We start from the raw sequence: 22,951 nt of genomic DNA on the forward strand, positions 1-22,951 counted from the left end.
GAATTCTTTACAGCATAAGACATGGCCGCCAACCTCTCCTGTGTAAGTCCGTGCAAACATGATAAGAATTTCCGAAGTCCGGTTATATTAACTACAGCATACTAGAAAGATAACGACGGATATAGTGCGAGGCATTAGGCCAACGCACTGTACTATATTATTCTGCATATGACATGTATGACGGATGGCTGCTTAATTTACGGAAGGGGATCTTGATCAATATACAATCTAGGTCACCAGGGACTATGTCGGAAAGTAGGTATCCTATTCACCGCGTATCTTTGTACTTCTGGCAACTGAAAGGTGAAAAGATACATCGCCACAAAAATAAAGCATCGTACACGAGAAACAGCACAATGTCTCCAAAAGGTGGAATGATTTGTTATTGTAGTTTTGTAGCAACCATATCGTATATCTAGCAGGGGTGAAGTGGTGGAAAGAAAAACAATGAGAACTTGATGGGTAAAATAGTGTTACGAGAATTTAATTCTAAGGTAATTCGTTGAATCAAACCATCATAACTCGGGAATTCAGAGAGATCGGTAAGCTTATATTCAGGGAAGGGATACTTCGGATTTTATGGCATGCTCATAGGTTGGGGGGTTGGTATAGTTGATTGGAGTAAGGCGAACGTGGAAGTCTTTCTGGAAGAAGATTCCGTAGCATATACTGGACCATGGTTTATGGGGATTGGCAATAGTGATATCGAAATTCCTGAGGAGCTTAGGGAATCGAAGTTAGTATGGTCCCGGTCTTTTATGCCAACGGTATAGACTAGAACTTACTTCGAATATGACTTTTGTGATTTCCATCATGGCTACGGACATGCCTAAACATTTGGTTGAGCCATGCCCAAATACCAGTGAGTGAGTCTGATGCATGGCGTGAAGCTTGTCAACATCATCTATCAGCCAACGCTCCGGATAATAGAGCTCAGCGTTATCTCCATAGACGGCCTTGTTAAGCTGCACACCCCACATATTCAAACCAACAAACGTACCCTCCGGGAGGTGAAAACAGCCAACCATATCTCCCCCAGGCGGAACGACGCGCTCGCGTAGCTGGCTTAGAGGAGGAAATTTCCGTAGGCCTTCTAAGACGCAAGCTTGTAGGTACACAAGCTGCTTAGCTTCAGCGTCTTGAATGGGGTCGGAAACCCGTCCACCTGCTACAGCCCCACGGATCTCAGCACATAGAGTCTTGTAAACCTGTGGGCTAGCTATAATGCTTAAGAGAATGCTCTGTACCGAGGTAGATGTGGTATCGGAGCCGGCCACGCTAATATGATTGTCAATAGAATGTTATATGGGAGAGATATAAGGATATACTTACAGTGCAACGGTGAGTTCGGAATCTATCTGATCCTTTGGCATTCCCCGCGTTAATAGTGAACTAACGACGTCACTTGTCTTATGTCCTTCTTTGACGCGATTTTCCACGACCTCATGAATTATCTATGAATATCAGGTTAGTTATGCCCGTAGCCTGTTGAGTACCTAATATAAGAAGTAGACCTCACCCCCATAAGACGACCGATGCCGGTGCGATCGCAAGGCGTAGGAAAAAGAAATTTCCTCAAATAAGGGATCCTGGTTAACTGGAAAAAGAGTGTATTTAACTCTAGGAAGACTGAAAAATACTGGCAAAACCAGTTACCAGTTTCCACTATCTCGAGGAGTTGATGCATGTCACGGTCATTCTTAACGCACCCAATCTCATCTCCCAGACAGATTTTGGTGATGACATCGACGGTTAGAAACTGAATCTTCTCGCCAATATCGCACGGCACTTGATCTGGTACAGTAAAGCGCTTCCGTAGCGAGTTTATCCAGCCAAGCACCAACTGGTCCACAACGGGCTCCATTGCTGCAACAGATGTATTGGTGAACTATATGGTATATTAGTAGTGTAAGGGTTTCGTAATACTCATAGGTCCTTACGCTCGGTGCCATTTTGGCACGTATCTGGCCGTGTTTCTTGACATCGCGCTCGGAGACGATGTTTGGGACTTGGGGGTCGGTACGGAAGGAATCGAACCAAGGCCCACGCACGTATCCTGATCTGGCCGCGAGGATACGACGGGTTATTTCAGGGTCGTCGGTGACGACATGATTAGGACCAATCCGGGCAACGGGACCTTAATGGTAGTAACTGTTAGATGCTATTTGGTTTGCAATAGGAATCAAGCTACTAACCAAATTTCGCATTTACTTCGGACCATATCTCATGAGATCTTCCAGACGAGAGCGCTTTTGCAATCCACAATCGCGACCATCGTGCTAGTCGTGGTCCCGGTACTCGAGATATACTTGGCTTCTGTTTCCGTACAACCCGGATCAAAAATTCGATCTTGACGACGAGGCATAAAATAAAGAGAAGGTATGAAAAAGCGATGTGCGCGAATAAGTTAGCGAGAGCCATCTTTGGTATTAGTTAATGGTAAGATTCGAAGTTATACCCAGTTACTATCACATCATCTATCAGACTGCTTCCCTGACGACGTCTTTTAAGTTCTCAGAGCGAGAAGAATATACGATATACTTAGTACCTAGTTCATTCTCTACCGTAGTATATGTCTCAGTCGGGCTAAGTGACGCGGCTTGCAATACTTAACGGGTGGAGCTTTCATAGGTCGGTTGTGACATAATATTGCTACTGATGGTGCTGTTTACTACCTAAGGTGTATGAGGCGTAAGGTACCTGGGTAAAAGGCGCCTACTTAAGTGGTGGCGTATGCTTGTTGATGCATGCAAATCACAACGGCGGGTAGGATACGTAAGTACGTATAACTTTTTGGTGTAGCTCCAGCCGCATGTGCATACCCGACCCTTTGAAGTCCTTAGGATGACGACTAACTTCGGAGATATTGTCATCCTATATGGACTTTCCACTCCGACCATCTCCGGAATTCATCATCACCACAGATGACGCCCTAATTCGATGATCTACCCAATGCATGTCATCGCAGGAACGTGCATGAGACCAATGTTGAAGGTTTGGCCAATTAGATTTATCTCAAAAGTTTCATGGCCAAAGAGCTGTTATTAGGGATGAGATACAGAGTTGTTTCTGTTACAGATCTAGCCCTGTTACTTAGTGATTCTCCAGTGTACGGACTGTAGCTCGGACATATTAAAGCCTTAATAATAGATTACCTGTCATACAGTTAAATATTCGCACCTCCCTATGACTGACCCGCATATTTTTTTATTTTCTTTTTTACATCTCCTAATGGAGAATATCGCTCCCGGTGGTGGAACAACATTGTACTCTGTCCATATATTCCAAGGACAGCGGATAGACACTATCATGGTGATGCAAGCTTAGGTACACCTACCTATCTTTTGAATCATTCACCATTCATTCGATTCTCCTTATTCATGTTTCTTCAGCTTTCATCATGTCATCCTTCACCAGCGTCTCTAGTATCCTCTGGATTTCCATTGCTATTATCACTTTGACCTACCTCGCTACTCACAAGAAGTTTGGCCATGATCCCCGCGAGCCTCCGCTTGCTCCCCAGTCGATTCCTATTATCGGTCATATGGTTGGACTGTCACGGAGCAAGTTCAACTACTATGTCAACCTCAGGTATCATTTGACTCGCTCCCCTTATGATAAGGCGCATTTAACCATGCCATAGTCAGCAAACGGATTCCGCCATCTTCACCATGTCTCTCCCGGGCCAGAAGATGTATGTGATAACAAATCCCGAACTCATCCAGGCGGTGCAAAAGCAATACAAGACCTTTGCATTTCCACCAATTGAGATTAAATTCGCATCTACGGCCTTTGGAGCAAGCCCTGCAGCTCGAGAGATCTTGGGTATAAACATCAATGGCGACGAGGGTGATTTCGGGTTGACAATAGAGACTCATGCCGGGATGCGATCTAGGCTTAAGCCGGGATCAGACCTCGACGACATGAACCGCATCATGATCCAGGATATCGCAAACTCCCTCAACCAGTTACAAGTCAGGAAGGGGGAGTCTCGAAAAGTTTGGATATATACTTGGCTGAGAGACACAATCACGACTGCTACTACTAGGTCTGTGTATGGCCCGATGAGCCCGTATGAGGATAAATCTATTGCCGATTCTTTCTGGGAGTTCGAGTGTGGTCTCCTGCCGATTCTTGTCGGGTTCCTTCCCTCAATCACTGCTCAGAAACCGATTACGGCTCGAAACAATGTTGCCAAGGCCTTCGAAGCATATTATAAAGCCGGTAGGGTGAAGAAAGCATCGGCTTTTGCTCAAAGTCGGTACCAAGCGGGGATAAACAACAATGTCCCCTTGGAAGATATCGCGCGTTTAGAAGTTGGGGGTACGATTGCTGTCTTAGTAAATACGATACCTACGGCATTCTGGTGTCTTCTTCTACTTCACTCCCACCCAGGTCTCCTGAGGGAGATTCGGAGCGAGATTGACGATTGCACCGAAACAACTATAGAGAACGGTTCAACCGTCAAAACTCTTAACATAACTACGTTAAAGAAAAGTTGTCCTCTGTTATCATCTTCTTACCAGGAAGTCCTTCGCTATCGTTCTATGGGAATATCCATACGTGAAGTGATGGAAGATACCTACCTCGACCAATGGCTGCTAAAGAAAGGTGCAATGTTGCAGATACCAAGCATCGTCATTCACCAGGATGCTAATCTTTGGGGCCCCGACGTCATGGAATTCAATCCGCGCAGGTTTCTTCCAGAAGAGAAACATAATCGTCCGCGGGATGTCTGTTTCCGTGCATTCGGCGGTGGCAAGACTCTTTGTCCCGGTCGTCACTTTGCAACGAACGAGATCCTTACCTTCGTTGCTGCCTTCATTGTGAGATTGGACATGAAACCTATAGAAGGTGACTGGAAGCTTCCCACTACGGCGAATACAAATGTTGCTGCCGGAATAATGGGGCCAGATGAGGATATTCAGGTAGAAATTAGGACGAGACAAGGTTTCGAGGATGTTAAATGGGCCATGGTTCTTAATAAATCGGAGAAGGTTTCTGCCGTAGTAACAGAAGAGAGCATTGGGGCAGAAAAGTAGATCTCTAAAAGTGTTATGATGGTGGTTTAAGTATAGGGATATTGGTTATTAAGAGAAGCTTTCGTCCCGTCTTCCTCTACAAGTAAGACTATGCGGTGCTCAACAAGTATGTGGCTCTAGTGCTTAAGCTTCTCGACAGGTTTGCGCCCGATGGTGGCCGCAATGTGTTGTTCTACATCAAAACGAGGTCGTTGCTAGAACCTGTTGGATAAATTGATCTATTGAACTAACTAATAAAATGAAACATTATTATTTTTTTTTTTTACAAACACTCAGGATGAATCCGAATGTCTGAATGACACGTGACGAGCAGTCACGTGTTGAGATGTACTAAGGTACATCTCACAGAACCCCATTAATACTTCATTTGGGTAGGTAGGTCCAGGTAGGTAGGTACCTGTTATACATATCTACCCAGGTAGCATCTAGAAAATTAAAATAAATAGAATAAATGCATTCAATGAATTTTCTCTATAATAGTTACGACAGATGTTCTAGGCTTAAAAATGTTTATAGAAAATATTTAAGTTGCGAATTTATGAATAGAAGTACCTACCTAAGAAGCTATGACCATAAAAAAGGGGCTTGCGGCCAAGAAATTTGGTTGTAATCCAACATTTAGAAACACATTTCAATGAACACAGCATTTGCCTATTATAATTATTAACTACCTATACTCTCCTAATTGAGGTCAAGGTTAATTTTTTGCGTTATAGTTGAGTACCTTTCATTGCTCTTCTAAAAGCTGCGTCTTCGACCTCCTTGCCCATTGGTGTGCCAAGGTCTGACTCGTCCGTGTCTTCTCCCGAAACAACAATTCTGTTAAGAATTTGTATAAATATGTCGATGCACCGTGATACGAAATACCGTGGTCGCTATCCGTGAAAACTCGCCATTGCATCTTAGCAGGCGACACACCGGCCCCAACAAGAAGGTCGAGAAGAGCTGCCGTGTTCTGGTAGTGCACATTATCGTCTCCGAGACCATGCAGGATGGAGAACCCGCCAGCGATATTCTTAAATCCATCCGGCTTACGTATCGCTGTCTTGTTGTACCCGTCCGGATTTAGTTGTGATGTTTTCATATAGCGCTCCGTGTACATACTGTCGTAGAATCGCCAGTCAGTGACCGGTGCGACTATCAGGCCCAGGGTGAAAACGCCCGAGTCCGCTTCCACTACTTTCGCAGATAGATATCCGCCAAACGACCACCCGAAAATGCCAACCTTCTCTGCATCAATGAAAGAGTTTCGAGAAGCTAGTTCCTGCGCGGCCCATATCTGGTCTGCCGCCTCGAACTCGCCTAAGTGGGATGCGACAAGCGCGCGGAATTTCCGGCCCTTGTAGCCTGTTCCACGATTATCAACCGTGTATTGAATAAACTCAAGTTCCGGGTCCGATGAGACGTACGCGTTCCATCCGATCGACTCGAAAGACTTCAATACCTCCTGCGAGCCCGGTCCTCCATAGGGCGTGAAGAGAACCGGGTATTTTTTGGCGGGGTCAAAGTTAGGGGGAAGTCGTTGCAAGACGTTCAAATTGTACCCGTCGGGGTGATCCAAAGTAAAATATGTTATATTTGGTAAGTTGTATCCTTGGATTTTATTCCAGAGGGCGTCGTTCGAGGTGATAGTGCGAAGGGGTGTCTGGGTGTCGTTAATAGCGTACAACTCCTGGTAAGGTACATCAGGCCCTGCATAGCTAAGGATATAATATCCACCACCCGACGAGAATGAGGCGCTCCAGACTGCCGGGATCGTAGCGTCGACAAGCGATTCCGACTTCAAAGTAGAGTATGAAACCGAGTACACATGCCTCTCGGTACTGTCGGCTTGGGTAGATGTATAGTAGACTAACTCGCGCTTGTTATCGACTTTAAGAACCGCTGTTACCTCCCACTCGCCCTCAGTAAGCGGAGTAGCGCTTGAGCCATCAACCGCGTAGAGGTAAATATGTTGCCAGCCGGACTCATCCGAAACATCGATATAATATTCTTCTGTAGAACCATTGATTGGCCCGACGAATTTGATGCCTATGTCATTATCCAGCCAACCATCTGTGCCGTCTCGTTCGCGGACGACTTTAGTAGTGATAGCATCTCCTACTTCAACTCGGACGTGTTTCGAAGTGTCCTGAACACGATTGAAAGCGCGGTAGATAACGCTACTATGCTCAGATGTAACCCAGGCGATTTCACCGATGACCAGGTCATCCGCAGGGAATGCGTCGATTGGAACAGCCGATTTCTCCTCACTATCGACCTTTAGAAGTGTCAAAGACACTGTTGGGTTAGTCGTGCCCACTTTGGGATATCTCAAGTCCAGGAGTCGAGGATACACAGGAGCGATTTCTTGGTTATCCATAAAGTACTGCACGGTAAAAGTTTCGACTCCAGTTTCGTTGAAGCTCAGGTACGCAAGAACCTCGCCGTCAGGAGAAAACCAGATTGCGGAGCGGTCGCCAAATATTTCCTCCTCGTATACCCAGTCTGGCACACCATTGAACAGATCCGGAGAGCCGTCGCTTGTAATCTGGGAAATAGTTCCATTCTTATTCAGGAACAGGTTATTACCACGAACGAAGGCAATCACATCTCCTGCCGGAGCAAACTCAGCATACTGAATGTCACCGACTTGATCTTCAACCAAAGGTGTCAGCTCGCCCGATGCTACATCGAGAACCGAATAATCCGCGAAGTATGAGTGACGATACTGTTTCGTGTAGTTAGTTGCGAAAAGGACCTTGGCGAGATCCGGTCGAATCCAATACTGAGCTACGCCGTCTGGGATCAGGTCGGCAGCAACGAAGGTCGAGCTCTCGCCGGTGACGAAATTCTCAAGGATCAGCGCCCCGCCATCGCCAGCATAGATGTACTGCCCATCCTCGCCGCCAGACAACCAACTGACAGATGTAGACCTAGAACCGAATTGGTTATTCACCATCGTGTCATTCCAAGTCAGAATTCTGTCGCCATTTCCAGTTGGTTGATGCGGTTGGCGCGCTGGCTCAATGGCGAGCACGGAGCGCACCAACGTCGCCCCCACGATAAGCCAAGTAGTGAGTTCCATTGTTGGCTAATTGGGGCGGAATGTTCCAATTATTAACACCAACGGCTTAGAGAATGGGAACCGAGTTCAAGGTCCGTATAAAGGGGAAGGAAAGCGGTTGAGACCATGGCCGTATATGAATAAGAGGGTACCACTACCCTTTTATACCATTGTTTATCAATCGGTACAGCTCGCTCGCGATTGACGCGTAAATTGCGAATTGCAAATTGCAAATTGCTGCAGGCCGCCATACCATGATGCTACCGCGGGGAAAGGATTGCCAACCCAGAATTTCGCCAAATCTTCTTGGTTATCTTTATCGCCTTTCCTCCTTAGGAATGTAGAAAGCTCACGAGGCTTGCGGCTTGCTCCCCTGTTACCTTGGCGGCCAGGAACAATTCATATTTGGATATTCCCCCAGCTTGGCAATATGTATTGGCCAACGACAACGCAGCGATACGCATCGTTAGGATCTAGTTCCGAACTGCCGGATCGAAGCACTGGACCTTCTCAACCGCAACTATCTCATTCCGATATGAGTAATACGAGAATGTGCGCGTTCGAAGCAAATAAATGAATTATCGTTAAGATTGCCCAGGTTATGAATAAGGGAGAACACAGAAACGAGAGACACAATCCCGCAAATACAAGTCTAAATAACCCAAGTCAGATTAAGTCAAGTTACCTATCCATCCGGTGTATGGATTGACCCCCTGCTGCTAACCATAGACCTAAGTTATCACCAGGGCAATTCTAATCAATTAGGAACTTCGATACCAACTGGATATCTAAAGATTATGGTTACCGGATTACTTGGCTCCTCCTACCAAGTGTATAAAGTAAATGAGCGCAATTCTTTGACATGACATCGCGAAGAATAGTAACTAATTGTTGCAATTGGCTCAAAGTGCTCTCATCCTCAGCGAGATCCAAGCCATCAACAATGCAGAGCATTGTCTTGCCGTTGAGTTCCAGGGGTGGCAATGATCGAAGTATTTCTAAGCCAGCATCAAAGCTACCAGGTCCGCGACCTATAAACGTCTCAAATTTTCTTTTCTGCAGGCCTTCTGAGGTACCAAATTCATCAGGCACGAGAGTAATCAAGCTCCAGATCAGCGAGCCAAGGATCTGAAGTAACACTACCTTCGGCGTTTCACTTTGATTCTTTACGTACACCCGAAGAACGACGGCACTCTCGCGGTTACGCACACGGAGGGACTTGGCGAACTCACTCCCGGCATAACTCGCTGAGTAGTTGTAACCCACGCCGTCGAGTACATGGACACTAGGTGCATCTGCCATCCATATGTCTATGAGCTTTTTCTGAACCCCTTTTTTATACAACTCGTATGGGAACTGCTTGCGGCAGTCATATCCCCCTCTGTCCTGAAGAGATTCAAAGTGGGTGACACAGTCCAATGCCACATCCATCCCATGTGCGCTCTTTAAGAGCTTATCCTTGGTCATGGTTTGAGATCTGAAAGCATTCTTTACTGATAGAAATGACATCTTGTAAGGGTAAGGAAACTTTACTACCTTGGGTAGGTCTGAAGGATTTGGTAGTTGATGAAGAAAATGATGAATCTAATTCTAGAATACTACAAGTTTACAGAAGCGCCACGGTATATATGAAGTTTTTTCTTTTTCCCCTTTTCTTTTCCTTACAGAACTCCTTTTATTACCAATCATAAGTCAGTTCTAAAATTGTCGTTTATGAGTTGAAGTGAACAAAGAACACCATATGTAATAAACGCTCAAAATATAAAAAGAAAAAGGATTACAACTGATGCCTATCTAAATATAACGTGAGAAGAAGTATCTTCGATGGTTTAATTTCCGAGTAGTCTAGAGAGGGTAATTGAATATGTCAATTGTGTTCATTGATACCAACAAATCACCAGCTCAGCGTTATATGAGTCAGTGATTGATTGCATCTTTCATTTGGAAAGTTATCATAATAATTATGTACCTTGGGTTAGGTACCTAGGTACCTAATGCATTTAAAGCAGGCTACTGCGATCCTAACTGCTAATCCGTATTGACACTTGCATCTTATGGTAGTTGCCTCGCCGTGTGATAGGTAATATGGAAAGCCCTATAGTGATATGTCACGACAGCCGGATATTTAGACTTGTCAGTTTCGAAGCTTTTGCCAGAAGGTGCCTCCTCTTATAGCCCAAAGTTTCCCACAATAAACCCAATGATCAAACAAGTACGAAAGTAAAACCTTACAACATACCTGTCCAGTTTCAATATACAACCTGAAGCAGATACGCTAATGAATGTGTACTTTGGCACGTAACTTGTTATCGTCTCTGATTCACCTGCTATAACTAAGAGCGAGTCGCATCTATCATCATGGACCATGTGGACGAACGTCTCGAATCGTCCCTTCCATACCCCTTAGAGTCTACAATCCCAGCAAGCCCCGATCTGAAGCCAAAAAGATCAGCAAAACCAGTCGAGCACAAGAAACACCACGCGAAACTGACACGCAAGCATATCAGCACACCCGATGACCCGTACGCATTCCTGAAGCACTTCGACACCATCTTCCTTATCGACGACTCCAAGTCAATGGAAAAGCACTGGGGCGAGGTCGGCATGTTGCTCGAGAAGATTGCGCCGATATGCACTGAGCGCGATCCAAACGGCGTAGACATATACTTCGTGAATCACCGCCCGCGCGGCTACCTCATGTATGCAGCTCTCGGATTTGATGCAGACCGCTCCGGGTACCTACACATCGGGCAGTCAGTCGGAGTGCCAGAGATGCGTGACAACGTAGCGGGGATTTTCGGCAGCATCAAGAAACTTGGAAGTCACTGCCGCCTCGATCGTCGGCTTAGCTATATCCTTGACCGATATGTACATGAATATGAACGAAGTCGCCGAGACAGGGGTACAGGGTCGGGCAATACCGTTAGGCCGCTCAACCTTATCGTGATCACCGCCGGCGTGACGGATGATAATCCGTACGACACGCTGATTCGAACAGCACGGAAGCTGGATATATTAGGCGCGCCACCGTATCAAGTTGGTGTACAATTCTTTCGCGTAGGCGACGATGAAGGTGCACGTCAAGCATTAGACTTCGCAGACGACGGTTTGAGTGACGCATTGGACATCAGAGACATTGTTGATACAACAACATGGGGTGGAAAGCTGGGTGATTTATCACCCGATGCCGTGTTAAAAGTCGTACTTGGAGCTGTGGAGAGGTCTATTGATAAACAGAAGGCGTAGCGTCTAATATGCCCAAGCTACATATGCTACGATCTGGGGTATCTAAGTTTCGTAAGCTCTCTTTCGCTGGGAAAAGGTAGAACATGTATGATTCTTCCACCCGAAATCCGCTGCTTTAAATCGAGTCCAGAAATATATATGATCAAAGGCTTTAAAATACCAGGCCATACTTCGGTACCTCTAGAAATTAAACCGCATGTAGGAAGATATGTACTTGAGCCAGGGTAAATCCGGATAAGTTGACAGTATCAGACGAGTCGCAAGCGGTAAATATACATGATCACCAAGTTCGGTTGGTCCTAAACAATCCATCATCTTCAACTGCGGGTGAAGAGCCTCAAGGGTCTTCGGTTCGTCAACGGCCCACTTGAAACTTGACCCCGTAGCTACCAGGGGATCGACCTGGCCTTGTAAAGAGAGCAATACGGTTCCGATATAATCGATGATAAGCTGACCCGATTTGAAGTGATCAATAATTTGCCGAATCATGCGTTTACCAGACTCTTCTTCCAAAAACATAGTTAATCCCTGGCAGATGATGACGGTGGGACGATCAACAGGGATCTGCTCGAGCCACGCTTTTTCAGTCGCATCTGCAGCGATCAACCGGTAGTCGCCCTCCGGATAGGGAATGAGCTTGTTGCGCAGTTCAACGACATCGGGTAGGTCGAGATCTATCCAACGGACCTTGGTCAAGTCTGCTTGGACGCGACGTAAACGATCATCCAGCCCGCAGGCCAAGTGAACGACCGTCGCTTGCGGGTTGTTGGAGAGAAACTCGGTAGTCCAGCGATCTAAACGCAGGGCCCGAAGAGCATACATAGTAGCCTGCGTTTCATTTACGCCGAACTTGTCGAAGTCATGGTCAATCTGATCTATAACCCGAATGGAGTCCACATCGTTAAGGATAGGATGAGCAGATCTTGCGTCCGTGGCTCTCGCTACCAGCGGCCCTATCAACGTTTCTTGCGGTCCTGTAAAGGTAATTTTCAGTTTATTCCCGGTCTGGTTCGAGCTAGGCGGGGAAGCTATGTCAATAGATTCTGCCATACTGATTTTCGCGCAGCACGGCGAGTTGTTGGTTTGGAAGGTCATGCTACTCTTGGTCTAGAGAACATTTGAAAAATATAAGAGCAGTATAATTTCGGCAGACCATTTTTATACTAAATGTTCTACGGCCGATCTAATCCGCGACGCTATGGGTATGAATACGGCGTATCTGCGCTTTTGGAGCCGTATTACATTTTTCGCGTCGACTCCGCCTCACGCTCACGAGCATTCTAATTCGTAGATAAACACTTCCTAATGACCCTTGCAATTTCGCATTTGATTGGTGAGATAATTATGTTGAAAGAGTCCTATATGTTGTTAAATGAGTCTTTTGAATACGTTGAAAGACGTATTATGGCATGACATTGGGAGGTGTGTATTGTTCTAAAATGCTCGCTAAAATCTGAGTTCTGAGCCCTGAAGTTTAGGTACCTATACCTTAGGTACCTAATCTGCTTTCAAAATCTAGAATTCGGCAGGTGTCAGCCAGCTGGCCTAGACTAACCTAAAGGCTCCAACGTACCTCCCAGGCAATTACAATTTACCTTCATACATCACGTCTCTTCAATATTAAGCGTCTCTGCTAGTAAAACTTGGACCTGACTTCTTAAAGCTCAGGTACTTTCGAAAGTCGTCATGTTTAATCAAGCAACTTACGAGTTCTCGAACCACTGCTTCATAGTATTTCGGACCACCCCTGTCAGCCACAATGTCAACTTTCGATGGCATCATTCACGAATTCCCTGATATTAGAGTTGACTTCTTCCGTGGATTCAAACTTCGGCCTCCGTTGGCTTGTTTCTTAAGCCATGTCCATAGCGATCACCTCGCCGGGCTCGATACGCTTAGAAGTCCTTTGTATGAATCCCACATGCGAAGTACCTATCAGTTGGCTCACTGGGTATGATCTAGTGTTTATTGTTCGGCCGCCACAAGGGAAATCTTGCTCCGACTTGAAAAGTATCCTTGCCGACTGAATTATGCTAAAGGAATCCTCGAGGATCCACGAATGCAAACATATAAGCATCTGGCCAAAGTACTAAAGCCCATTCCTCTGGATACCCCCACCAAGATCGAGCTAGATCCCACCCAGACCATACAAGTTACACTCCTAGATGCAAACCACTGTGCTGGTGCAGTTATGTTTCGTATGTTAGCTAATTGCTATATTAGACTTAATACTAACTTGGTAAGCAGTGATTGAAGGCAATGGCAACGCTGTATTATATACAGGGGACATTAGGAGCGAACCTTGGTGGGTAAATTCTATTGCTAGAAACCCTAGTATGGTAGAGTACTCTACCGGACTGAAAACGCTTGACCGTATATATCTCGATACTTCGATATTGAACAACTTCCCTCTACAGACTAAGGCGGATGGGCTCCGCGAGCTTCTAGAAAAGGTTGCACGCTATCCAAAGGATACTATATTCCATATGCAAGCATGGACTTACGGGTAGGGTATTGATTTTATCAATTTAATATAATCTAATCTCCTTCACAGATACGAAGAGGTCTGGATTGCCTTATCAAAAGCTTTAAACTCCAAGGTACAATACTCTCTCTTTGTGGCTGGTGGCATTGCTAACCATGCTTTAAGATTCATGTCGATAAGTACAAGATGGGTGTTTATAAATCCCTTGCCATCAAATCATCAGATAATCGCTACACTACTCAGACTCATTTGACTAAGGAAGCTCCATATCTTGTGGGCTTCACCTGTGGTAACAATCAACGGGAGGGGTGCCTAACGCTAGACGAAGATGTGCGAATTCATAGCTGTGAGAAAGGGATGGGTTGTAAAGTTATGGAGACCAAGCCCATCGTGTGGATCCAGCCAATTGTCGCACATCTTAAGAATGGGCGAGACATGGCTGAAGTGGGCATTGGTGGAGGCGGGGACGACCTTGCACAGAAGCCAACTCTTGAAACGGAGGGCATTCGAGCTTTGTTAGACTTGTAAGGGTTGCCCAAACTACCCTTCGATTCTTTACGAATTAACAATGAAGCAGAATCAAACAAAAAGGAGAGGTACTGGGTGATCTAGAGCCTGCGATTACGCAATTCCTTCAGAAAGCGCTAGTCGTTTCTAGAGACGTCGACCTCGATATTGGGAGGTTTAGCTTCAAGGAAGAGTATTCCTTTACAGAAATAGTTAACTCGCTTGCTAGGAGAGTTGAAGAGATCCAAAATCCGGTGAACAAGATCAGAGGAGAAGACCAGCCTGACGTCCTTACAAATCAAATCGCATTCCCATACGCTAGGCATTCTTCTTTGCCCGAGCTTCGGCATTTTGTTAAGACTTTTAAGCCCACCGATATTTGGCCATGCACAGTGGATCCGAAATCTTGGGCAAAAGAGGGCTTTACCATAAGAAAGCTTTTCGGAGATATCTGCACTGGTGATGTTTTCCAACACGACCTGCTGATGGACGAAGCATCGGGACTACGGCCCAAGGTGCAAGGAGAAGATGAAGAGGAAAACCCACCTGATACCCAATCGACGACTGCTTTCCACGCAGACGTTCCCTCCAGCCCAGTAATCCCACCCTCCGGTGCCCCTGGGCGCTACGGATCTAACGGTGGAAATAATGTACCTGAAAGAATAACTTCACTCATGAGGGGCCAACTGCAGCATCGAAGCCCTATCATATCGCTTCCACGCCGTTATTTGCAGACCTCTCAGACGCAGGTGGTACAAGCCTCCTTTTATTCGTCTCGAAATAAGCGCGACTACAATTCCTTCCAAGACGGCCAAGATGCACATCTCAAAGACGACGACGAAGAAAGTGAATTCAACATTCAGGACTCACAGGGTTCAGAAATATCCGACTACGCATACGAGACTAGGTTGCGCGCTTATCAAGCGGCCCGGGCCAACATGAAGGATGATGGCACTTGGAGAACTATAAATCTCATCTCTACCACGGATAATCACAGCACAGTTGAGCCGGAGCTATGAGATTCATGACTAGATGCGTAAATGGTAGGTAAACAACCGGTATATTATCGGCGCCTGGGAGTAATGGTAGTAATTGGCAAGACACACGTGTTTATCTTAAGAGATAAGAGATACCATTGGTTTTGCAGATGTCGCAAATACATTCAAATACATTCACATTCCTCTTCAATCTATAGCCAACTATGTTTTCGCTTGATAAATATGATCGCTCGCCAATGCTATCATGTCAGGTCGTCCTATACACACATGGTCCCATTCATATCGTTCCTACATTACTTGGCATTGTCCCAAGTGACGTCGTTTTGCCTCTCCCGTTTCGCCTCTTCGAGACTCGGAACTTGCCGCCTAAGCCAGTTTCTTGTCTATCTTAACGAGTAGCACGCCCTCGCTTTCTCGCCCCCGATTATCGAGGAGACGCACGAATCGGTGTCCGCTGCGTAGCCGGTCCAGCCGGATGCAAGCCCAAGCAGCCAAATCATCGCGACCGATCTCGTCGTCCTTGATTAGGAATCGTACGAAAGCTAGCTCGGGCACGACGCCAGGGATACCTTTGGCTACGGCGAGCTTCTCGGACTTGAAGTCTGGGTGGATCCCGCGCTGAGTCTTCGTGCGCGCCTTGTACTCGCCCTCCTTGGCCCTTGTTGACGAAGAACCTGGGGCAGTGCCGGTTAGGGAGAGGTGTTCGTTATGCGGCGGCTCTGTGTGTAGCTCGATCTTGACGTATGGTTTGAAGCCGCTCTCCTTGTCTTCCTCTTCAGGCATCGGTAAGTTTTGCGCTGCGAGCACGGTGATGGTGAGGTCAAGTGTTTGGTGCAGGATTGTCTCCGATGCGGGGATGGGTATCGCCTTATTCTCTTCGTCGTCGATAACTACGGGTTTGCGACCGCGGTATCCTTCGGGCTTTAATACGTATCCACCGGTACCGGCGAACATGCCCTCGTTTAACATCATTCCCGCATCCCACTTCTGCCAGTTAAGCGCCACGATCTGGATGCCCTTCCTCCAGAAAGCAAGGGGGTCCAGGTTAGAAGACCCGATACGCATGCCAGACGGATATGTTCTCATCAAGTACTCGCGGTTATGTTCAAAAAGCCTTGCCGCTTCGTTCTGGTGGACCTCGGCTACTCCGCTTTCCGATAGCGAGAATATGTGTGTCGGCATGGAAGCCTCTGGTTGGGATAAGGATTTAAACGATACGCCTCGCGTATACACGCCCAGTGCCGATAATGCCTGGATAATCTTAGACGCCTTCTTGACCTTTTGCTGTGTGGTAGTCTTTGATTTGGGGTCCGATGCGACGCCGGGCGGAAGCCGGTCTGCGGATTCTACGTCGGCCGCCGATGCGAGAGCGTTAGGCGGCGCGTACTTGACCTTAACAAGGATCTTGTGGCGTAGATCACCGGGCGCGGGGAGAAACTTCGCGTCGTCTTCGGGTTGGGGTAATAAAAAGCCGGCCCAGACCTCGTTGATGATACGCACCATAGCCTCCTGCTGCTCCTGGCTGCAATGAACTTCGAGACTGACGATTAGTGGTAGGTCCGTGACAACGAAAGCGCTTTCTCTGATAGCCATGCAGACTTCGCGGAATGAGACTTCTTTAGTAAGTGTATAACCGTGTAGAACCCGGGGTTCAACGGCGATTGCATGCGGACTTAGTGTTTTCTTTAGCGGGGCTCCGATGGAGGCATTCCCTTCCTTTTTCTCTGCCGTAGACTCTGGCTCCGCTGAGTTCTTCCCCGTGATACGCTTTCCTATTGATGTCTTCTCGAGCCGGTTAGCCAGCGACCCAGGTAATTTTGAGGCGAGCTTCTCGCTGCGGCTCATCTTTCTCTTGGCCTTAAGTTCCCGAGTTTCATCATCCTCGGAGCTGTCTGAGCTATCTGAGCTATCTGATGTGTCGACGTCTGACTCATCGCCGTCCCAGACATCAATCTCGACACAGCGGCAGCCGCGCAGCAAGACGTTTCGGTACGCATCTGCGTCGGAATCACTGTTCAGTTGATTTCCAGTCAGGTAGGTGTTATGGCTGGAGCTGATATAATAGCTAGCCAAGGGCCACGATAAATGCTGGGGGTCTGGGGCTGCCGGCGCCAGCGCGTTGGCTGCAGACGATGTCATGTAGTGTAAGAAACCAGCAAAGTCGAGGGAGTCCCGAGTCGCGACATCGCCTGAGGGGTCTGTCACCTTATCGGCTTGGACATGATGCAGAAATTCGACGATAGAGTCCTTACGCCAGTGCTTGTCGACAGGAGAAGCATATGTAGCGTAAATCTGGTTCAGGTATTGTAATGTAGATGTCCTTATCTCCTTGATACTGACATCTTCGGCACCGGGCTGACCGCCTCCAGCTTGGTGGAGCGATTCGCTCGGCGGGAGGGGTACTGTCTCTGCCATGACGATGTTATTCACAACAATACCACACAAGCAAAAACACGCTCAGGTCCTATGAATAATGCTATAGTAGGTTTAGCTGAAGATCAAAGCAAGAATGATGTTAGTAATCCCAATATTGCAGCAATATATAGAAATCCGGAAAGGGGAAGAGAAGTCAGCAAACAACGCATAACCCGCATATATTAGGTACCTCTACTAGTGAATCGTGTGGTGTTAGCCATCTGTTAGCATCTGTGACGTCTCATGGTGACCCAGCGAACCTGATTCAGCCCAAGACTTTAGCGAGTTAAAAGCGCTGCAAAAGCCCCACCGATTCTTTGGATTTATTTGGGCTTGGCCTGGATCTAAACGAGACTCGATCTAAACTGCTGGGGAGTAGAGGGACATGAAACGTCACTAGCAGCAGGTTTTCCTTGTAAGAAATGCATCAAGAAATGTATTGGTAGTTATTAAGTAGATAAATATCGTCATATATCTTGCACACGGGTTGAGGTATTGCGTCAGTGATTCTTTTTTTATGAAGTTGGTAGGTTGACAAGATTGACACTTCAGCAATGACTGTAACTGTGACTGTAACTGTACGATAATGCATGACCCAGTAAACGCGATACCCCAGTATGTATATATGTATTATATTAAATCAGTCTCTGATAGGGGAATATAAAGTGGGTCAGCAAAAATTATCCATGCATTACGTAACCCCTCAGCCCCTGACTTAGTTCCCCCTATTTCAATTTCAACATCTAAGCCAACCTCAAATCCAAAATTCGAAAATGCAAAATATCATTAGTAAAACATCATGTTACAGAGATCGTGGGAAAAATAAACTGATTAATTGTATGCCTTTTTTCCTTTTGGTCCTTCGCAAATCTTCAATGCACAAAGCTTTGTTGACATTTTAGACATTGCCTCCCCAATAAAGAAGCTATCCTCCACCATCCCCGAAGCTTACATATATCACAAGAACTTTCTGTTACTTCACAGAATGTATTTATCATGACTCTTGTCGCTATTTTGCTATCCGAACAAGGACATTATAATAACGTCTCAGCCTCACAGCCAAAGCATCGTACTTCGACCTTTGTCTAGGAGTCAAATAAAAATCAAGAGCAACATTAGCGTAAATAGCACCAATCCTCACTGTTCAATTTTAAGCATGAGATAAATAATTTTGTCTAGAACAATACTGCAACAACTCTCTGGCAGAGTCTATTGTGTCACAGGTAATGAAGATGCTAGGCGGTGGGAGAAAGAAAAAGGTCTCTACAATCAAAACTCAGACATAAAGACTTGTCTGGAATACGAATCGTCCGTTCGGTCTTTGAGTTGTAAATACTTTATTCAGCTATAAATAAACAAAGCTATTGTCCCATAGTCCTGACAAACGGTGTCGAACTTATTCGTTGTTGTGTAATAAATATTTCAAGAAGCCATGTCCAATTGTAGGTATGCATAAACACAAACAACCAAGATACCATTCGAGTAAATTATTTTCTACAAGCAAAAAGGTTCATCTTCTCGCCCTGTCTTAAATTTAAAAATCTTTTTTAATTCTAACCGCAGCCTGCCACCTGTATTCTAGGCTTCCAAAAAAAGGTGCAAACAAACCAAACCACAGTGGAAACACGCATCTCACACCATGGATGTTAATCGAATTCACCTCTTGATTATCCAACTTCGCAAACGGATCAGAGGACTAGCCTTGATTCAAGATCGTATCCAAGATGACGTAAATATGTTCAAAGATGGCGATCCAAAGCTCAAGGATATTTTCGAGGAAACGCGCAAATACTATCTCGATCACTTGGGTATCACAGTCGAACAACTACGTGAAGCAATGGAAACACCTGAGATCGAGCTCCCACCCGAGGAGATCTTCGTCGAGAGAATATTGAGGAGGGTTAAGCCGATTACGAAGCGGTATCTCGAGCAGCTCGTCCAGACAGGAAGGATCACCAAATGCGACATGGAGTGCATAATCGACGGGGAATATACCAGCGTTGAGGCGTTCTTCGACGACGTATACAACAACGTTGAATCATTCGGCGCTGAAAAGGATGCGAATTCCTCTTCAGATGGTGCACAAGCAACATCCAGTCTCGAAATATACGACGAAGATGGATTCCTAACACTCATCGATGCTGCCAATCAGGATGATGAGCAAGGGGATTCCCAAGATGATAACACCGACCCTCAGAAAAAAGCACATACGGATGAACTAGGAACATTAGTGCTAGGTTCAGGCGACATAGTACCCCCGGTTAAGCTAGAAGCACCGGATAAACCATTGGAGGACATGGAAAACGAGATCGAGAAACAGCCATCTCCTGAAGCCTCGACACAAACGGAAAGCAGTGATCCTGATACTTCGGACGGAAGCTCTTCGGTCGACTGTCCCATAGATGACAACGAAACCAGCTTGTCTGACATAGAAACCTCTGATTCCGGTGACTCGGACGTAAGCTCATTACTGAATAGTCTTGTGGGCGACGAAGAGCACACCGAAGTAGAGGAATCCGAATCCGACGAACCTGAAGAGCCCCCGCAACCTTTCCTCCGTGCAATTCCCAAGACGAGCGCGCACACGGACGGCGACTCCGGTGAGCAAAAAGAGGGCGGCAACGGCAGCGATGACATATTGGATACTTGGCTACCATCCCACCAGATGTTCTACTGGCAGTACGAGATCATCTTCGCCGCAATTTTGACCTCGTTTAGATTCAAGGAGAAATTCCAGTCCGCGAGGGACGCCTACAAGGCTGATCCCTTTGCCGATTGGGATTAAGGGGGGTGTTGGCATTTTGTACTTAGCAGCATGGCCCTAATTTAAAGCCTACCTCACCTATATATGCTATTGGTTGGCTTATCATTGGCTTGCGAATACCGCGTTGTGCAAAAGATAGGGTAAGAGACGTTCAGCTTACATGGCAGTAAACGAAAGGAAGTAAAGACAATTCACAAGTAGTAATCAAGGCTTAAAACTTAATATGAATAAGGAGTGACTCTATGTATTATGATATATATGCAAACCCAGTGACGCTATGCTATTAACATTGAACAATTACATTTCCGCGTAAATCTGACACTTTTCTTCCTACTCTCCACCTCCACCTCCATCTCCAACTCTCTCCCATCCGCTATCGGTAACAGCTCAGAACTGGAGAGAAGTAACAGGCCAGCTCAGGTCAGGGGACACGACAACGTTGCCCTCGAGCGCCTTGTCGGTGTACGAGGGCCAAGCAATAAGCTTCTTAGCTTCATCGACGACGCTCAGGGTAGTGAAGCCGTTGCCGGGCCCGAATTGGCCGCTCCAGCCGGAACCGACGGTGTAAGGGCCGCAGATGTTGCCGCTGCTGTCGCTCTCGCTGGCAGGCACGTTGCCGGCGCCCTTGACGGTGAACTCGCAGGGAGTGGCGTCGGCTAGGTGCGTGTTGATGCTGAAGGTCCAGATGCACTGGGTGTTGGCGGCGTTGCAGCCGCGCTTGATGCTCTCGATGGTCCACTCGGGGACGTCGGCTACGGCGGACTGGGCCGAGGGAGAGGGAGTGGGAGCTGCCATGGCGGTGGCGGCGAAGATGGCGGCTACGGCGGTGCTGGTGAACTTCATGGTGGCGGTTGAGGTGTTGTTTTAAGATTTAGGTATTAGGATTAAAAGTCGTAATGATTACTTGAGCGAGTAAAGTGTTTTGTAGTTGTGATGATGATGTTGATGGTGATGGTGATGGTGATGAGATAGAAGCATATTGGCAGGAGGCTCGCAAGCTTTTTATACAGAAGTGTCCAAGAGCCATCATCATCATCATGTCCAGCTGTTCCGTATTATCGACCTATCAGCAGGACGGGCGAGTTTCGCTATCCCCTATGTACGGATGTCCCTTTCAAAAGTTTTTTCCATAGGGAACCCTTGTCAAGATTGTCGGCAGCTGTCCCGTGCTTGGCAACACCTGTCGGATGATTCAAAGATGTATACATTACTATTCCTAAGGTTAAGTATTGAGTTTTACAGCCATATATTATATTAAAATATCATAAAAATTATAAATTTAAAGTTTTTCCTTTTACCTTTATAAAATCGCTTTCCACAAAATTTTACGATTTATTTTAAAAAGGTAATATTCTATTGAAATAGTAAAGTAAAATTAGATACGTATGCTGAATAGGTGAGCAGCTGCTGCCAAGCATGGTCAAAGCTTGACAGGGGTGACAGGGGTCTCCCTATGGAAAAAACTTTTGAAAGGGACATCCGTATTCGACTCAGCCATCAAAGAGATCCTGTGGTCGAAGCTCGTATTGACGCAGCGGGTCTTTCGTTCGTCTTTCCATAGTCACATGACGGGGACAGCGCGAGATCTATCAAGAGACCCATGAATCTCGATTTGTCTACCGGAATGGCCAACGAATGTATGTATGTAACGGCGAGGGTGCGGCTCATGCTCGTATTCAACAACCCCGGACTTTCTTTGTGCGGGTGACACGGGACTGTCGGGACATCGTATGGTGATCTTGGAACTTGGAATATCGCCTCATCCGTTTACAGCTCTTCCCCACACGGCAATGATCGTCGGCCGTAGCCCTATAGGCTGTTGAGCTATGGTCTCGGCATATATCAGAGACTAGCCAGCGTGGATCGGCCCAGCAAATAAGCTGCAGATTGGTTGGATGGGCTGTTACAACGTAGTAGCAAGCCCATTTAACCTTAACGTCAAAATCTATTTTTGGTTCTTCCGCGGAGAGGCTTAGATTCTAGAAACTTTCTAGAAACGACCATATCCCGCGAAAAGATATGCCGAATTTCGTCCTTCGCCCGTCCCTCGTCTATGAGTCCGATATCTACGGTCTTTACTGAATGAATTGACTTTGCATAATTGTAAAGCCAAGCCAAGCCAAGCTCATCTTTCACGACAGTTTGGTTGATACGAATTTTTCAAGAGCATCTATATCGCAGGGGCCAAGCTATATTACTACGCCGTATTGGATGATGATACGACCGTGTATTCCCAAGCTGATAATGAGGCCACGGGTGCAGCTACATTAGGTAAACTTATTTTACAGCTGATCATAATTCAAAGATAATTGGCCCAAGGATAATGTATTTGCTGGTTATCGGTGTGTCTCTTGGCAGAGGGCATTATCAATGCACACCGGTTCGCGAGTCTTTGGAAAGCCATCTCGTATCAGCACACAATCCCCCTTCTTTCACGCTCCTGCAACA

The 22,951-nt window shown here is 46.4% G+C and overlaps 10 protein-coding genes across 10 annotated transcripts; 4 read left to right on the plus strand and 6 right to left on the minus strand.

The window, feature by feature from the left end:
• Positions 1-554: 554 nt before the first annotated feature.
• F4817DRAFT_363995 (cytochrome P450 oxidoreductase) lies at positions 555-2,421 on the minus strand (the record flags this gene model as incomplete). Its single annotated transcript, XM_049306698.1, has 6 exons — positions 555-722; positions 786-1,278; positions 1,333-1,454; positions 1,520-1,888; positions 1,941-2,137; positions 2,196-2,421. The coding sequence occupies 6 exons, from the start codon at positions 2,419-2,421 to the stop codon at positions 555-557; spliced, it is 1,575 nt and encodes a 524-aa protein (XP_049160641.1).
• A 979-nt stretch (positions 2,422-3,400) lies between these two features.
• Positions 3,401-5,256, plus strand: F4817DRAFT_363997 (cytochrome P450; the record flags this gene model as incomplete). The annotated part of the gene is made up of 2 exons (XM_049306699.1): positions 3,401-3,591; positions 3,644-5,256. 2 exons carry the CDS (start codon positions 3,401-3,403, stop codon positions 5,040-5,042), a joined length of 1,590 nt encoding a protein of 529 aa, XP_049160642.1. The 3' UTR covers positions 5,043-5,256.
• A 269-nt stretch (positions 5,257-5,525) lies between these two features.
• Positions 5,526-8,468, minus strand: F4817DRAFT_332314 (dipeptidyl peptidase IV N-terminal region-domain-containing protein). The gene has a single exon (XM_049302634.1). It carries the CDS (start codon positions 8,107-8,109, stop codon positions 5,770-5,772), a length of 2,340 nt encoding a protein of 779 aa, XP_049160643.1. The 5' UTR covers positions 8,110-8,468; the 3' UTR covers positions 5,526-5,769.
• Positions 8,469-8,626: 158 nt separating this feature from the next.
• Positions 8,627-9,772, minus strand: F4817DRAFT_332315 (uncharacterized protein). Its single transcript, XM_049302635.1, has 2 exons — positions 8,997-9,772; positions 8,627-8,927 (listed from the first exon to the last, which is right to left on the minus strand). Exons 1-2 carry the CDS (start codon positions 9,595-9,597, stop codon positions 8,890-8,892), a joined length of 639 nt encoding a protein of 212 aa, XP_049160644.1. The 5' UTR covers positions 9,598-9,772; the 3' UTR covers positions 8,627-8,889.
• Positions 9,773-10,053: 281 nt separating this feature from the next.
• On the plus strand, positions 10,054-11,424 carry F4817DRAFT_47851 (uncharacterized protein). The gene has a single exon (XM_049307521.1). The coding sequence runs from the start codon at positions 10,447-10,449 to the stop codon at positions 11,332-11,334; it is 888 nt and encodes a 295-aa protein (XP_049160645.1). The 5' UTR covers positions 10,054-10,446; the 3' UTR covers positions 11,335-11,424.
• Positions 11,425-11,514: 90 nt separating this feature from the next.
• F4817DRAFT_314205 (putative polyketide synthase protein) lies at positions 11,515-12,384 on the minus strand (the record flags this gene model as incomplete). The annotated part of the gene is made up of 1 exon (XM_049300366.1): positions 11,515-12,384. One exon carries the CDS (start codon positions 12,382-12,384, stop codon positions 11,515-11,517), a length of 870 nt encoding a protein of 289 aa, XP_049160646.1.
• A 709-nt stretch (positions 12,385-13,093) lies between these two features.
• Positions 13,094-15,345, plus strand: F4817DRAFT_357624 (Metallo-hydrolase/oxidoreductase; the record flags this gene model as incomplete). Its single annotated transcript, XM_049305941.1, has 6 exons — positions 13,094-13,242; positions 13,297-13,532; positions 13,582-13,840; positions 13,889-13,934; positions 13,985-14,343; positions 14,397-15,345. The coding sequence occupies 6 exons, from the start codon at positions 13,094-13,096 to the stop codon at positions 15,343-15,345; spliced, it is 1,998 nt and encodes a 665-aa protein (XP_049160647.1).
• A 173-nt stretch (positions 15,346-15,518) lies between these two features.
• F4817DRAFT_47855 (PLC-like phosphodiesterase) lies at positions 15,519-17,937 on the minus strand. Its single transcript, XM_049307522.1, has one exon. It carries the CDS (start codon positions 17,737-17,739, stop codon positions 15,691-15,693), a length of 2,049 nt encoding a protein of 682 aa, XP_049160648.1. The 5' UTR covers positions 17,740-17,937; the 3' UTR covers positions 15,519-15,690.
• A 1,359-nt stretch (positions 17,938-19,296) lies between these two features.
• Positions 19,297-20,524, plus strand: F4817DRAFT_364001 (uncharacterized protein; the record flags this gene model as incomplete). Its single annotated transcript, XM_049306700.1, has 1 exon — positions 19,297-20,524. Exon 1 carries the CDS (start codon positions 19,379-19,381, stop codon positions 20,522-20,524), a length of 1,146 nt encoding a protein of 381 aa, XP_049160649.1. The 5' UTR covers positions 19,297-19,378.
• A 190-nt stretch (positions 20,525-20,714) lies between these two features.
• F4817DRAFT_332327 (small secreted protein) lies at positions 20,715-21,802 on the minus strand. Its single transcript, XM_049302636.1, has one exon. The coding sequence runs from the start codon at positions 21,344-21,346 to the stop codon at positions 20,891-20,893; it is 456 nt and encodes a 151-aa protein (XP_049160650.1). The 5' UTR covers positions 21,347-21,802; the 3' UTR covers positions 20,715-20,890.
• Positions 21,803-22,951: the final 1,149 nt, after the last annotated feature.

This window comes from Daldinia loculata (genome assembly GCF_022478755.1).
Source record: "Daldinia loculata strain CBS 113971 unplaced genomic scaffold F4817scaffold_14, whole genome shotgun sequence".
Classification (NCBI taxonomy): domain Eukaryota; kingdom Fungi; phylum Ascomycota; class Sordariomycetes; order Xylariales; family Hypoxylaceae; genus Daldinia; species Daldinia loculata.

What these genes read in the sequence shown, in the direction of transcription:
- F4817DRAFT_332315 (XM_049302635.1), bottom strand. Translation starts at nt 9,597, where the DNA reads ATGTCATTTCTATCAGTAAAGAATGCTTTCAGATCTCAAACCATGACC. An exon ending in TCTCGCTGAGGATGAGAGCA is followed by an intron (nt 8,928 to 8,996) that starts CTTTGAGCCAAT and finishes GCGCTCATTTAC; the next exon opens with TTTATACACTTGGTAGGAGG.
- F4817DRAFT_332314 (XM_049302634.1), bottom strand. Translation starts at nt 8,109, where the DNA reads ATGGAACTCACTACTTGGCTTATCGTGGGGGCGACGTTGGTGCGCTCC.
- F4817DRAFT_47851 (XM_049307521.1), top strand. Translation starts at nt 10,447, where the DNA reads ATGGACCATGTGGACGAACGTCTCGAATCGTCCCTTCCATACCCCTTA.
- F4817DRAFT_332327 (XM_049302636.1), bottom strand. Translation starts at nt 21,346, where the DNA reads ATGAAGTTCACCAGCACCGCCGTAGCCGCCATCTTCGCCGCCACCGCC.
- F4817DRAFT_47855 (XM_049307522.1), bottom strand. Translation starts at nt 17,739, where the DNA reads ATGGCAGAGACAGTACCCCTCCCGCCGAGCGAATCGCTCCACCAAGCT.